The following is a 14,830-nucleotide window of genomic DNA, read 5'->3' as shown; positions in this document are numbered from 1 at the left end:
TGTACTAATCTGGTCTGAAGATCTGCCAGAAACAGGGATGGACAAACCACCGGGGCCGACTACCTCCTTAACACTAGAAGTCCCAGAGAGGGGTCATTTAACATTTCTACCTTTGGAACCCAGAGACGGGTCGAATGACCTGAAGGATTTTAGCTAACATCCTATAATCACCGTCTTTTGTTCTGTAATGAAGGCCATTATTGTCGCACCACAGGAGGTTGTTGTTTTCCATTGAGTTTAGCCATTTAGTTTCTAGTTAGTTCTATTCAGTTTGGACTGAGGGTCATTTGACCCTCTTTCGGGACTTCAGGGGGAGCTCGAAATTTCTGGGACTTCTAGTGTTAAAAGCCATAAGCACCAATATATCACTATATTATATAGAAGAGGCAGCAGGAATGGCTCACAACTTCTGGTGGATAGTTAGGGAGATAGCAGGGGCACAAAGGCTACCCTGGTACCTCCTAGTTTAAAAGGGAACTTGGTACATTGTGCATTCAATCTGAACTTTGGACAGCATGTTTTTAAGAAGGAGAAGCGGAGCAGAATGATATAGATTTGCTGAAGAAGATTCACTCTAACTTCTATATTATTCATTGAAATCCCGGTTGTCTGTATACATAGGAGTCCAGTGGGCGGTCCCCCTGCATGCAAAGCAGGGCTGTGGAGTCGGAGTCGTGGAGTCGGAGTCGGAGTCGGAGCTCATTTTGGTGGAGTCGGAGTTGGAGTCGGTATAAAATGCACCGACTCCGACTCCTAAAATATATAATAAATTGGGGACAGGGCAATGCAGAATGTGCTGAATATTTTACTAAATAATAACATTTAGTATAATGCTTATATTTAAGTGAAAAATTTATTGTAGTATAATGTGAACATCAGACATTTAATTGTTTTTATGATACAATAATCAAGATATTTGGATAGAACATAAAATATTTATTGGATACAACTTTAGAACACAAAAAACTAATAAATTGTAAATATGTAATATTATATATATATACACAGTGTATATACACACACAAGATATATATGTAATCTACTGTATATTACATAGTGTATTACATATTTACAATTTATTACAGTTTTTTGTGTTCTAAAGTTGTATCCAATAAATATATTTTATGTTCTATCCAAATATCTTGATTATTGTATCGTAAAAATTATTAAATGTCTAATGTTCACATACACATATTCATGTACTACAATAAATTTTTCACCTAACTATAAGCAATATATGTAGGAGCCGGAGTCGGAGTCGGAGCCGGAGTCTGAGTCGGTGCAAGAGAATTTGAGGAGTCGGAGTCGGAGTCGGAGTCGAAGGTTTGGCTTACCGACTCCACAGCCCTGATGCAAAGTCATACAAAGTCTACCCACTGGACTCAAAACACCTGGGACTTCAATAAAATGTAAGTTTTACTAAAACGTTTCCTATAAAAATGTATGTAGATCTGATCAGCTCCTCCTGTTCTATAACATTCTGCATGCAGATCACAAAATCTTTAACATGGCTTACAGGGAACCTGTCACCGGATGTTTATAATACTCACCTAATGGTCGGTGAGTTGCAGACTGGTCGGATGGGCGTCTCCGTCCTCCGGGTCCACGTCTCCTCTTTCGGCCATCTGAAGCTAGCGTGGATGACGCGTTCTAAGTCATCTACACTAGCCGACATTGAGGTCCTGCGCAGGCGCATTTTTATCTGCCCCGAGAAGAGCAGATCGAAGTATTGTAGTGCGCCTGCGCGGGACCTCAATGTCGGCTAGTGTAGATGACTTAGAACGCGTCATCCACGCTAGCGTCAGAAGGAGCACAAAGATGGCTGAAAAAGAGGAGGCGCGGCCTTGGAGAACGGAGACACCCATCTATTAGGTGAGTATTATAAACATCTGGTGACAGGTTCCCTTTAAGACACTCTAAAAACACGGCAAGTATTGCAACCTACCTGTCCATTATTAATCCGTGGGGAATGTAGACCTTTTCCAAATCCGCTGCATAATGCTTAGGAATACAGAACAGGTCAAGGTCGTATCCTTGTTCATCATCAGCAAGCTGCAGAAGAGAAGAACATATATTTGAATAAGTAATCCTGGCGATAAACCTCCACGTTCTGGCGGGTGCAGCGGATACTGAAACGCGTGCAAATGTCATATACGTCTAGGCATGTTGCAGAACTTTGCCAAAAGCGTCTTCATTATCAGAAGGCTTTATTACTTCATGAGCGAGCATTGTTAGAAAACTTCTAACAATCTAATCATCGCTCCAGGACGGCACGTCAATAGCAACCAGTCGGTCTTAAATAACGGATGGTAAACTGGACTTGAGCTAAGAAAGCAGTTAGGCAGGAATCCGTCCACATCCTCTATCGTTTACGGACATAATAGACAGAAGGTTGTAAAACAAGCTGTAATATGGACACCAGATACTGACTATGAAACACAAGTAGGTTGATTTTTTAGCTATAAATATATTTATTCTAAAAAAGTCTCTTGTGGTGTGAACATACCCCAACTGGATTTTGCTCTTTACGTCCCCCCCTTCCCCCCCCAGTACTATTTGAGCAGGTCTGGTCTTAAAAATGCGTGAAAAAGTACAATTCTAGCTTTAGATTTTTTGGGGTTATTTTTCAGGGCCGGAGTGGTGCTTTAAATCTAAGCCCTCTGCCCAAGGTATTCTACTCACTCTTTGGCGGTTTCACCTTTTACCAACTCCACTCCTGTCCCGCACTGCCATCTTGTGCTGGTAACTTCTGACTGGCTGAAAGTCAGAAGTTACGTCACAAGCGCTCAATAAAAGTCTATGAGAGCAAGAACAAGGCCAGAACGAGGTTATCATAGATTTGTATTGAGCTGTGATCATACCCTTACAGTATGCATTTTGTTTTACCTTACAACACATGGCAAAATATATAGAATCACCATGCTTAGGATAGACACCCAGCTTTATTACTTCATGGCAAAATCAAAAGTCAGGAGAATGTGTCAGCAGGATTTCACCCCCTAAATAAACTATTCATATTTGCCTTCAAAGACAAGTCCAGCAAGACCTTTACATGGCCGGCCCATTCCTCCATTGGTGAGAAATGAGAGTTTGAATTTGCATAACTGAAGCCGCCTCTGTCACTCCAGCTCTGTTCACAGCTCAGCATTGCCTCCTCCTGCTTGACTGACAGTTCCTTAGTTAGAAGTGGCACAATATATGAGGGGCAACTGATAAAGTCTTTGGCTTTACCCAGAAAGAAACGAGATAGGATGATGAAACTTTACATTTATTCCACATACTCTCCACTGATGACAACAACACACTTCTTACATCGGTATTCCAAGTTCTGTAAGTCTAGCAAAAAGAAGGATTTCAGTTGTGCCTCAAACCAGGCATCCGTAGCTGCCATGGCATCAGAAATGGTGTGAAATTTGGTACCCTTGAGGTGTTTCTTCAGGTTTGGAAACATCTAGATGACAGTCGGAGGGAGCTAGATCTGGTGAATAAAGTGGGTGGTCAACCAGCTGGAAGCCCAGCTCTGCCAGTTTTTGCCGTGGTTGCTTGTGCAGTGTGAGCGGAGGCGTTGTCTTGCAGGAACAAGATTCCTTTTGACACCTTGCCGCACCTTTTGGCCTTCAGAGCTGCCTTCAATTGGTCCTAAAGTTCAATGTAATACTTTGCATTAATGGTGGAACCCTTTTGAAGGTAGTCCACTAGCAGCACTCGCTCCTTATCCCAGAACAGACGCCATCACCCTGCACCCTGAACTTCTTTGGACGAGAAGAACCACTGTGCCTCCACTCTTGACTGCGCCTTGTTTTCAGGGTCATATAAATAAATCCAGGTCTCATCCATAGTGACCAGTCGATCCAGGGAGTTCTTATCAGTCTGGAAACGCTGACAAATGGCCCGGGAAGTTTTCACTCGCATGCTTCTCTGATCTGTTGTCAAAAACTTTGGGACCCACTTTGCAGATCTCTTCCTCATGTCCAAATGTTCATGGATAATGACACAAACACGTTCATGGGAAATCCCCATGATGTCTGTTATTGCTTTAGCTGAAATTTGTCGATTCTCTAGTATGAGGTTGTGCACAGCAGACGATCCCCGGAAGAACAATCACTCTTGGTCATCATCATTGGTGCTGAAGTTGCCGGTTTTAAATTTGACAACGCTGTTCTTAACTGTGGAATATGAAGGGCATTGATCCCGCAATGTCTGCGACACATCACCATGAATATCCTTTGCGGACTTTCCTTGCAGAAACAAGAATTTTACCACTTCTCTGCTCTCAGCTGTGAATATCGCATTAGACTCCACCATGTTGTTTTCCCGCGTGCATAGAACACTGTTGCCATAAGTAACAAACACAAAATTTTGAAAACCTATATTAGACACATAAGGCTTTCATGTGATGGAACATTCGTTACCATAGAAACAAAAAGATTACAAAGCCAAAGACTTATCAGCAGCCCTCGTAGAGGCTGCCAATCAAGCAGGAGGAGGCGGTGCTGGGTGGTGAATAGAGCTGGAGTGACCGAGAACTGTGATCCATCACTCCAGAGAACACATTTCCACTGTCTGGAGTCCAGTGGCTGCGGAATTACACCACTGTCTGATGTTTAGCATTGTGCTTGGTGATGTAAGGCTTCCATGTAGCTGCTTGGCCGTAGAAATCCATGCAATGAAACACTTAGCATTCAGTTTCTGTGATGATGTGAATAGCAGAGGAGGTTTGGACTCTGCACAGCGCTGGTGACTTTCTTGACCCCGCTCTCTAACTTTACATGGTCTCCACTTTCTTACATCTTACCTTCTAAAATGTCTCAGCTCTGTCTCTACAGTATATAAAGTTTGTTTTATCACGTGCCATTCTTCTCAAGGGCACTGCGACAAGTTCTGGGAAATATGCAACCTTGAAAGTTTCCATACCTACAGCAAAGCACCTTCACCGAGCGCCTCCCGAGTGATTAGGAACAGAACAAACTAATAAAACGAGAGAACTCAGCCCCAGCGCGGGTAGAGCTGTCAGAGGGCTAAGCCCAGAGAGAAAGTGGCACGGGGCACTGCACCACGCACCACATACTGAATGGTCTACTACACAATAGTGTCAATTTATGGCTTATAGGAAAAAGCAGAAATACAGGGCTAGAGGAAAGGAAGAACTGCACAATGCAAGGATAGCAAATGTGATTGATGATCTGGGCGTGGAGGTGCTTTATACTCGTACTTGATAAATCAGTGGGAACATGTGAAAAATGACACATTTTTACACATATGCTCTGCCCCCTACTATATAGGAAATTCCTCGAAAAACACCCTACGGGAGAGCCCGGGCACCAACACCTTCAATGGCTGACCACCTGGGCACACAGGACCACCTTGTGCCAACTGTAAACCACAGCGGCATTTTGGAGCCCCCTCTACGTATAGGACCATAGCGTCGGGTCCTCCCGTGTTGTTCCGAAGGCCACCCCTTATTATAGGAGAGTAGGTAGCCCTGCTTATAGCTTCACTAACAACATCTCAGACATAATACTGATTACCCTCCTCTCATTCTGAGAGCTAACACTACTATATACTATACTATACTATACTATACTACTAAGGCCGCTTTCACACATCAGTTTTTTGCCATCAGGCACAATCCGGCAAAAACATGAAAAAACGGATCCGGCGTCTGTTGCCGCCGGATCTGTTTTTTCCCCCATAGACTTTGATTAGTGCCGGATTGTGCCTGATGGCCTTGCGTTTCATCCGTTTTTTGCCGGCAGCCGGCTGAAACGTTGAAGTGAACGTTTTTGTGTCCGGCAAAAAAAACGGATTGCGCCGGATCTGGCGCCATACGGCGTGTTTTATAATGGAAGCCTATGGACGCCAAAGCTGGCAAAAAAACGGATCCGGTCGCCGTATCCGTTTTTTTTTAACTGAGCATGCTCAGTATCACACCGGAGCTGTCAAAACACTGAAGGAACTGATGGAAAAAAAACTGATGCAACTGATCCGTTTTTTCGCCGGATCAGTCGCATCAGTTTTTTTTGCCGTATCGTGCCTGATGCCAAAAACCTGATGTGTGAAAGCAGCCTAATATAACGCGGCATGTCTGAGGTCTATGGGGTTAAATAGAAGAGGTCACAGATTTTGCACCGCAGTAGTCACTCACAACTACCGTGCAAATCACTGCACGTTTAGGCTACTTTCACACATCCGGTTTGAGCCCTGCGGCTCAATCCGGCTGTGAAAACTATGCAACGGATGCGGCGAAAACACCGCATCCTTTGCATAAGTTTTTACATGCGGCCCGTCCGGTTTTTTCCGGTTGCGGCATGCTACTGAGCATGCGCAGTGGAAAAAACTGCATGCGGCGACCGGATGCGTTTTTTTTCCGCATCGCGCCGCATCCGGCCTCCATAGGTATGCATTGAAAAATGCGCCGCAGCGGCCGGATGCGGCGCAATGCGGTGTTTTTTGCCGGAGCAAAAAACGTTGCAGGGGACGTTCGATCCGGCCGCCGCATCGGCTAAATCTGCCGCATGCGGCCAAAACCGGACCGAAGGCAAGCCCCTGCGGCACAATACGGCACTAATGTAAGTCTATGCAAAAAAAAACCGCAACCGGCGTTATAAAAGCCGGTTGCGGTTTTTCTGCAGAACGCCGTATTGTGCCGCAGAGCAAAAATCCGGATGTGTGAAAGCACCCTGACACACATAGTGACATGTACTGGGGCAGGAAGGAGTTAAAACTAACAAAACCAATCAGTCAAGGCAGCCGCAGGACAGTCACACAGGTCTGATATAGGAGACACTGCAGTTCCAGGAACCCAGTTACACACGATGTGTATCTGTATATCCTGTGCTCCATAAATAGAGAATATCCCATTGAGTGCGCACTGCAGAGTATCCCCCCACTGCTGGGCCCCCGCCGCCGGTCAGGAGACCCGCTCTGATGTCCACAACATGAACGGCATGTTCTTCAAGGCATAAAATAGCTTTCATGGGACCTACAGCACAGGCTCAGTAGTCACACACGAGTAATTGAGACGGCTTTGAGAAAAGCAGAACCGTGTACAACACCAGAGTACGGAAAGGAGAGTGCAAACTGCAGAGTGCATTCACCAGAGCCAGGACTATTAGTGCACAGCGCAGGTACAGAGACCTACGGACATCAGATGACGGGCACAGAAAAACTGACCACATCATAAGCTGAAGAGTGGTGATGAGCGAGCACTACCATGCTCAGGTGCTCGTAACTAGTGATGAGCGAACACTACCATGCTCAGGTGCTCAGTACTTATAACTGGTGATGAGCGGGCATTACAAATGCTTGGTACTGGTAACTAGTGATGAGCGAGCACTACCATGCTCGGTACTGGTAACTAGTGATGAGCGGGCACTACCATGCTCGGTACTGGTAACTAGTGATGAGCGAGCACTACCATGCTCGGTACTGGTAACTAGTGATGAGCGGGCACTACCATGCTCGGTACTGGTAACTAGTGATGAGCGGGCACTACCATGCTCGGTACTGGTAACTAGTGATGAGCGAGCACTACCATGCTCGGTACTGGTCACTAGTGATGAGCGAACACTACCATGCTCGGTACTGGTCACTAGTGATGAGCGAACACTACCATGCTCGGTACTGGTCACTAGTGATGAGCGGGCACTACCATGCTCGGTACTGGTAACTAGTGATGAGCGAGCACTACCATGCTCGGTACTGGTAACTAGTGATGAGCGGGCACTACCATGCTCGGTACTGGTCACTAGTGATGAGCGAACACTACCATGCTTGGGTGCTCAGTACTCGTAACTAGTGATGAGCGGGCACTACAAATGCTTGGTACTGGTCACTAGTGATGAGCGGGCACTACCATGCTCGGGTGCTCAATACTCGTAACTAGTGATGAGCGAGCACTACCATGCTCAGGTGCTCAGTACTTATAACTGGTGATGAGCGGGCATTACAAATGCTTGGTACTGGTAACTAGTGATGAGCGAGCACTACCATGCTCGGTACTGGTAACTAGTGATGAGCGGGCACTACCATGCTCGGTACTGGTAACTAGTGATGAGCGGGCACTACCATGCTCGGTACTGGTAACTAGTGATGAGCGGGCACTACCATGCTCGGTACTGGTAACTAGTGATGAGCGGGCACTACCATGCTCGGTACTGGTAACTAGTGATGAGCGAGCACTACCATGCTCGATACTGGTCACTAGTGATGAGCGAACACTACCATGCTCGGTACTGGTCACTAGTGATGAGCGAACACTACCATGCTCGGTACTGGTCACTAGTGATGAGCGGGCACTACCATGCTCGGTACTGGTAACTAGTGATGAGCGAGCACTACCATGCTCGGTACTGGTAACTAGTGATGAGCGGGCACTACCATGCTCGGTACTGGTCACTAGTGATGAGCGAACACTACCATGCTTGGGTGCTCAGTACTCGTAACTAGTGATGAGCGGGCACTACAAATGCTTGGTACTGGTCACTAGTGATGAGCGGGCACTACCATGCTCGGGTGCTCAATACTCGTAACTAGTGATGAGCGAGCACTACCATGCTCGGGTGCTCGGTACTCGTAACTAGTGATGAGCAGGCACTACCATGCTCGGGTGCTCGGTACTCGTAACCAGCAGCCGAACGCGTGGATGGGCACGACTTGTCTACCGAGTATAATGGAAGTCAATGCTCGAATTCCTTATTGACTTCCATTATATTCGGTACACGAGTTTTGCCCGTCTGAGTATCCAACTACTCACTACAAGCACCCGTGCATGGTAGTGCTCGTTTATCACTATGTGAGAATGCTGGGAGCTCACAACCAGTGGCGGCAACTCCCACACTTCATCTTCAGAGATGACATTCAAATAAAATTCAATGAACGTCAAATGTTTGGCACCAGCGGTGTTTAGAGGTGGTCGTGGACTTACTACCTCTGCCTCCTGCGGTTTTCTCCAGCTATGTGCCATCACAAAATTACCTACTATTTCAATTTTTTTTCTATTTAACAAAATTTTTGTTTTTCATATCTGTATTTAAATAAATAAATCTTGCAATTCTCACACTAGGCCTAAAATTAGAGCACTACTTCCCGTTGAGGCTCACAATTTACTTCCCCTATTAATATGTCTTTGCAGTGTGAGAGGAAACCCACAAAAACAAAAAGGAGAACAGAATCTCTGCAGATATTGTCTTTGGTGAGATTTGACCCCAGTGCTGCAAAGTAACAGAGCTAACCTCTGTGCTGCCTTAGTATGTAGTTTATCTATTGTAATCCTGTATGTGATGATAATGAGACTCCTGAAACATCTTCTGTAAAGAACAAGATGTGATTTATTTTTAAATAGATATATGAAAAATGAAGTACAGTATATAAAAAATTAGCGTAAAACACTAGATTATTTTCTGATGACACATTGCTTTCAGAATCATACCTTAGCTACAGTCATATGAATAAGTTTGGGCACCCCTATTAATGTTAACCTTTTTTCTTTATAACAATTTGGGTTTTTGCAACAGCTATTTTAGTTTCATATATCTAATAACTGATGGACTGAGTAATATTTCTGTATTGAAATGAGGTGTATTGTACTAACAGAAAATGTGCAATCCGCATTTAAACTAAATTTGACAGGTGCATAAGTATGGGCACCCTTATCAATTTCATGATTTGAACACTCCTAATTACTTTTTACTGACTTACTAAAGCACTAAATTGGTTTTGTAACCTCATTGACTTTTGAACTTCATAGGCAGGTGTATCCAATCATGAGAAAAGGTATTTAAGGTGGCCACTTGCAAGTTGTTCTCCTATTTGAATCTCCTATGAAGAGTGGCATCATTGGCTCCTCAAAACAACTCTCAAATGATCTGAAAACAAAGATTATTCAACATAGTTGTTCAGGGGAAGGATACAAAAAGTTGTCTCAGAGATTTAAACTGTCAGTTTCCACTGTGAGGAACATAATAAGGAAATGGAAGAACACAGGTACAGTTCTTGTTAAGCCCAGAAGTGGCAGGCCAAGAAAAATATCAGAAAGGCAGAGAAGAAGAATGGTGAGAACAGTCAAGGACAATCCACAGACCACCTCCAAAGACCTGCAGCATCATCTTGCTGCAGATGGTGTCAATGTGCATCGGTCAACAATACAGAGCACATTGCACAAAGAGAAGCTGTATGGGAGAGTGATGCGAAAGAAGCCATTTCTGCAAGCACGCCACAAACAGTCGCCTGAGGTATGCAAAAGCACATTTGGACAAGCCAGTTACATTTTGGAAGAAGGTCCTGTGGACTGATGAAACAAAGATTGAGTTGTTTGGTCATACAAAAAGGCGTTATGCATTGAGGCAAATAAACACAGCATTCCAAGAAAAGCACTTGCTACCCACAGTAAATTTTGGTGGAGATTCCATCATGCTTTGGGGCTGTGTGGCCAATGCCGGCACCGGGAATCTTGTTACAGTTGAGGGTCGCATGGATTCAACTCAGTATCAGCAGATTCTTGACAATAATGTGCAAGAATCAGTGATGAAGTTGAAGTTACACAGGGAATGGATATTTCAGCAAGACAATGATTTAAAACACCGCTCCAAATCTACTCAGGCATTCATGCAGAGGAACAATTCCAATGTTCTGGAATGGCCATCCCAGTCCCCAGACCTGAATATCATTGAACATCTATGGGATGATTTGAAGTGTGCTGTCCATGCTCTGCGACCATCAAACTTAACTGAACTGGAATTGTTTTGTAAACAGTAATGGTCAAATATACCTTCATCCAGGATCTCATTAGAAGCTACAGGAAGCGACTAGAGGCTGTGATTTTTGCAAAAGGAGGATCTACAAAATATTAATGTCCCTTTTATGTTGAGGTGCCCATACTTATGCACCTGTCAAACTTTGTTTAAATGCGGATTGCACATTTTCTGTTAGTACAATAAACCTCATTTCAATCCAGAAATATTACTCAGTCCATCAGTTATTAGATATATGAAACTGAAATAGCTGCTGCAAAACCCAAATTGTTCTAAAGAAAAAAGGTTAACATTAATAGGGGTGCCCAAACTTTTTCATATGACTGTATCCGCAGGATACGTGTTTGATCACTGAGACCCCCACTTCCCACCTAAGGTCCCATATCCACTGTTGAATGCTGTGGCAGTGAAGCGTACTGTTTAACTTCTCCATTATAAGTCTATAGGAATGATGTAGACAGGTAAGTATGGCGTTCGGCTGTCTCCCTAAGTCCCATAGGGGCAGCAAAACTGCTCAGCCACCGGTCTGCTCAGACAGTTTCAAGAGACCGCCAATTATGGAAGCAGTGGGGTCCTAGCGATCATGCAAGTTGGTGTAGATTCCTCAGAAATCCCTTTAAAGACATAATAGTGTATTGATGCTCACCAGTATGTCACCTCAAATAAGCCACTCACGAGTCTAGGAGAGCTGGATAGCAATGTGTAATCGCAGTGATATTAGTTGTCACCCCGCTCCGCCAAATCAGAATGAATGGAGACATACTAACTGGAGGTTCCGGGAGTCAAAGCTACTTCTCCATGACAATAGGCCCATAATATATATATATATATATATATATATATATATATATATATATATATATATATATAATCAGTATAATGTATAGAGGGCTAAGGAGAAGTGCTCGGCTGTACAGAGACCACCACCTCTCCATAATCATCACCAAAGTGATGTGTGCAGTACGAGAAGATGGCACATACCTGCTATGTCTGATCAGAGGAGACAACCCAAAAAATGGACTGGAGCAGTGGATACATTTTTTTATTTTGCTATATGTATTTTTTGCACAGGGCCCAGGGGTTACACATGATAGAGGGAGGCACACAGCATAGGACCTAGGAGGCGCACCCGTAAGAGAGGGCACACGGCCCGGGGGGTGCCCAGAGAAGACGAGGGCCGCACACGAAGGAGGGCACACGGCACAGGTGGCTCACATGGAAGAAGAGGGCGCACGCCACGGGGGGGGGGGGGGGGGCAAACAAGGAAGAAGAGGGCGCACGCCACAGGAAGGGGGGGCAAACAAGGAAGAGGGCGCGCGCCACGGGGGGGGGGGGGCAAACAAGGAAGGAGAGAGAGAGAGAGAGAGAGAGAGAGAGAGAGAGAGAGAGAGAGAGAGAGAGAGAGAGAGAGAGAGAGAGAGAGAGAGAGAGAGAGAGAGAGAGAGAGAGAGAGGCAGACCCAGACCCTGTACCGGGCATGCTCAGTACAGAATCAGGATCCTGTTATAACGCAACTGAACGACCTGTGACATACGTTAATTTGACAAAGCCAAAAAACGCTACATGTTGCGTTTTTGAAAGATGTTAAATTAACGCAAAATGACGGATCCTGCGTCTAACGGACGCAAAGGAATGCAAACGGAAGTGGACGTGAGTCCATTGAAAATGCATTAAACACAAAACGGATTTGCACAGGATCCGTACTTCCGTTAAAAAAACGTTTTCAACGGATGTTAAAAAGACGTAGTGTGAAACCAGCCTTACTCATCTTTCCCAGACATGCGGGATCCTGCAGGTCGATGACCAGATTGTTCCACATTCAGCCCCCGGGATCAGTGTAGACATGGAAAGACCCCATAGACCTAGGTAACGCTTCTGCTAGTATAGCGTCCCAGGAGCACAGTGGCGCCATCTAGTGAGCATCCTCATCATGGCAGGCCTCATTCTCGCAGCACGTGCTCCAGTCATGACACGCGCTTTGGTCCCTGTTACGCCCCAACACATTGTATGGGCTCCGGTCACAGCTTCTCCATAATCCCCTGTATATATAACACTACAAACTGCTCACATATCCCAACCCTCTATGTCGCGATACAGCCGCACACCTGACACTGGTTGTTCTCCTGCCAAACACGGACTTCCAATACAAATAAACCTAAACGCTCCCCGACCATTGTAACCTACTCCCTCTATCACGATATTTTCCCGATATCTCCAGTTACAAAAGTCTTATCCTCTTTTTATCATGACATGCCCCGATAGTTGTAAACCTCTCATTAATCTTCCTTATGGCAGGGAATTGGCAGGACACACACTTCTAACCAACCCCTTCATTACTAGCGATAGTCCCTGGTCACACATTATCTGACATTACCAGCTTCTATCACGATACAAAATGACTCTCTTCTATATATCACAGCTTGCATTCTCCTGGTGACACAGCTCTGCGGGCGTCCCCAAAACACTTCGTTCTCCCACCCCATATCGCGACATAGCGCCCCGTGCAGCAGGTGAAGCTGAGGCGCCGGCAGTTGCCATGGCGCCTGATGTCACAGCCCGCGCTGCTGCTGCTGCATGGAGGCTCCCGGTGCGTCCTGTCCCCGCCCGGTGTCTCCTTCCCCTCCAGACACGAGCAGAACCGTTACCAGGACCGGAGTCCCCGGGAGCCGAGCACCGGGCCCGGCCTGACTCACCACCACACAGGGGCTCGCCATGTCTGCTGCTCCGGCCGCGTCAGGCTGCGTGTGACTGCCCCGCGCTCACTGCTCACAGGCCGCAGCCTGCAGACACACATGGCCGGGGCCGCCCGGGAGGAGGAGCACAGGGCAGAGGCCGGGAGGATCACACAGTGCACATATACACACTGTGTATTAGCTGTGTATAAGCTGTGTATTAGCTGTGTTTGTGCATGGATATAGCTGTGTATTAGCTGTGTATTAGCTGTGTATAGCTGTGTATTAGCTGTGTGTTAGCTGTGTATAGCTGTGTGTTAGCTATGTGTGTGCATGGGTTTAGCTGTGTATAGCTGTGTATTAGCTGTGTATTAGCTGGGTATAGCTGTGTATTAGCTGTGTGTGTGCATGGATATAGCTGTGTATTAGCTGTGTATAGCTGTGTATTAGCTGTGTATAGCTGTGTGTTAGCTATGTGTGTGCATGGGTTTAGCTGTGTATAGCTGTGTATTAGCTGTGTGTTAGCTGTGTATTAGCTATGTGTGTGCATGGGTATAGCTGTGCATTAGCTGTGTATAGCTGTGTGTGTGCATGGGTATAGCTGTGTATTAGCTGTGTGTGTGCATGGGTATAGCTGTGTATTAGCTGTGTGTGTGCATGGGTATAGCTGTGTATTAGCTGTGTGTGTGTGCATGGGTATAGCTGTGTATTAGCTGTGTGTGTGCATGGGTATAGCTGTGTATTAGCTGTGTGTGTGTGCATGGGTATAGCTGTGTATTAGCTGTGTGTGCATGGGTATAGCTGTGTATTAGCTGTGTGTGTGCATGGGTATAGCTGTGTATTAGCTGTGTGTGTGTGCATGGGTATAGCTGTGTATTAGCTGTGTGTGCGCATGGGTATAGCTGTGTATTAGCTGTGTGTGTGTGCATGGGTATAGCTGTGTATTAGCTGTGTGTGTGCATGGGTATAGCTGTGTATTAGCTGTGTGTGTGCATGGGTATAGCTGTGTATTAGCTGTGTGTGTGCATGGGTATAGCTGTGTATTAGCTGTGTGTGTGCATGGGTATAGCTGTGTATTAGCTGTGTGTGTGTGCATGGGTATAGCTGTGTATTAGCTGTGTGTGTGCATGGGTATAGCTGTGTATTAGCTGTGTGTGTGTGCATGGGTATAGCTGTGTATTAGCTGTGTGTGCGCATGGGTATAGCTGTGTATTAGCTGTGTGTGTGTGCATGGGTATAGCTGTGTATTAGCTGTGTGTGTGCATGGGTATAGCTGTGTATTAGCTGTGTGTGTGCATGGGTATAGCTGTGTATTAGCTGTGTGTGTGCATGGGTATAGCTGTGTATTGGCTGTGTATTAGCTGTGAATAGCTGTGTGTGTGCATGGGTATAGCTGTGAATAGCTGT

At 45.6% G+C, this 14,830-nt stretch overlaps 1 protein-coding gene across 2 annotated transcripts in view; it reads right to left on the bottom strand.

Moving 5' to 3' along the window:
* Positions 1–13,560, bottom strand: part of HPRT1 (hypoxanthine phosphoribosyltransferase 1) — a 93,323-nt gene extending 79,763 nt beyond the window's left edge. Inside the window, exons 1-2 of one of the 2 annotated variants that reach the window (XM_075323732.1) lie at positions 13,445–13,560; positions 1,946–2,052 (exon numbers count right to left, since the gene is read on the bottom strand). In XM_075323732.1, the coding sequence (XP_075179847.1) occupies positions 1,946–2,052; positions 13,445–13,465 (128 nt within the window). In that variant the 5' untranslated portion in view covers positions 13,466–13,560. The remainder of the gene's footprint in view (positions 1–1,945; positions 2,053–13,444) is intronic. The other variant, XM_075323733.1, reaches the window with a different exon arrangement.
* Between the last annotated feature and the right edge of the window lie 1,270 nt (positions 13,561–14,830).

This window comes from Anomaloglossus baeobatrachus, chromosome 9 (genome assembly GCF_048569485.1).
Source record: "Anomaloglossus baeobatrachus isolate aAnoBae1 chromosome 9, aAnoBae1.hap1, whole genome shotgun sequence".
In the NCBI taxonomy this organism is placed as follows: Eukaryota; Metazoa; Chordata; class Amphibia; order Anura; family Aromobatidae; genus Anomaloglossus; species Anomaloglossus baeobatrachus.
This window is presented reverse-complemented; position numbering and strand designations above follow the sequence as displayed.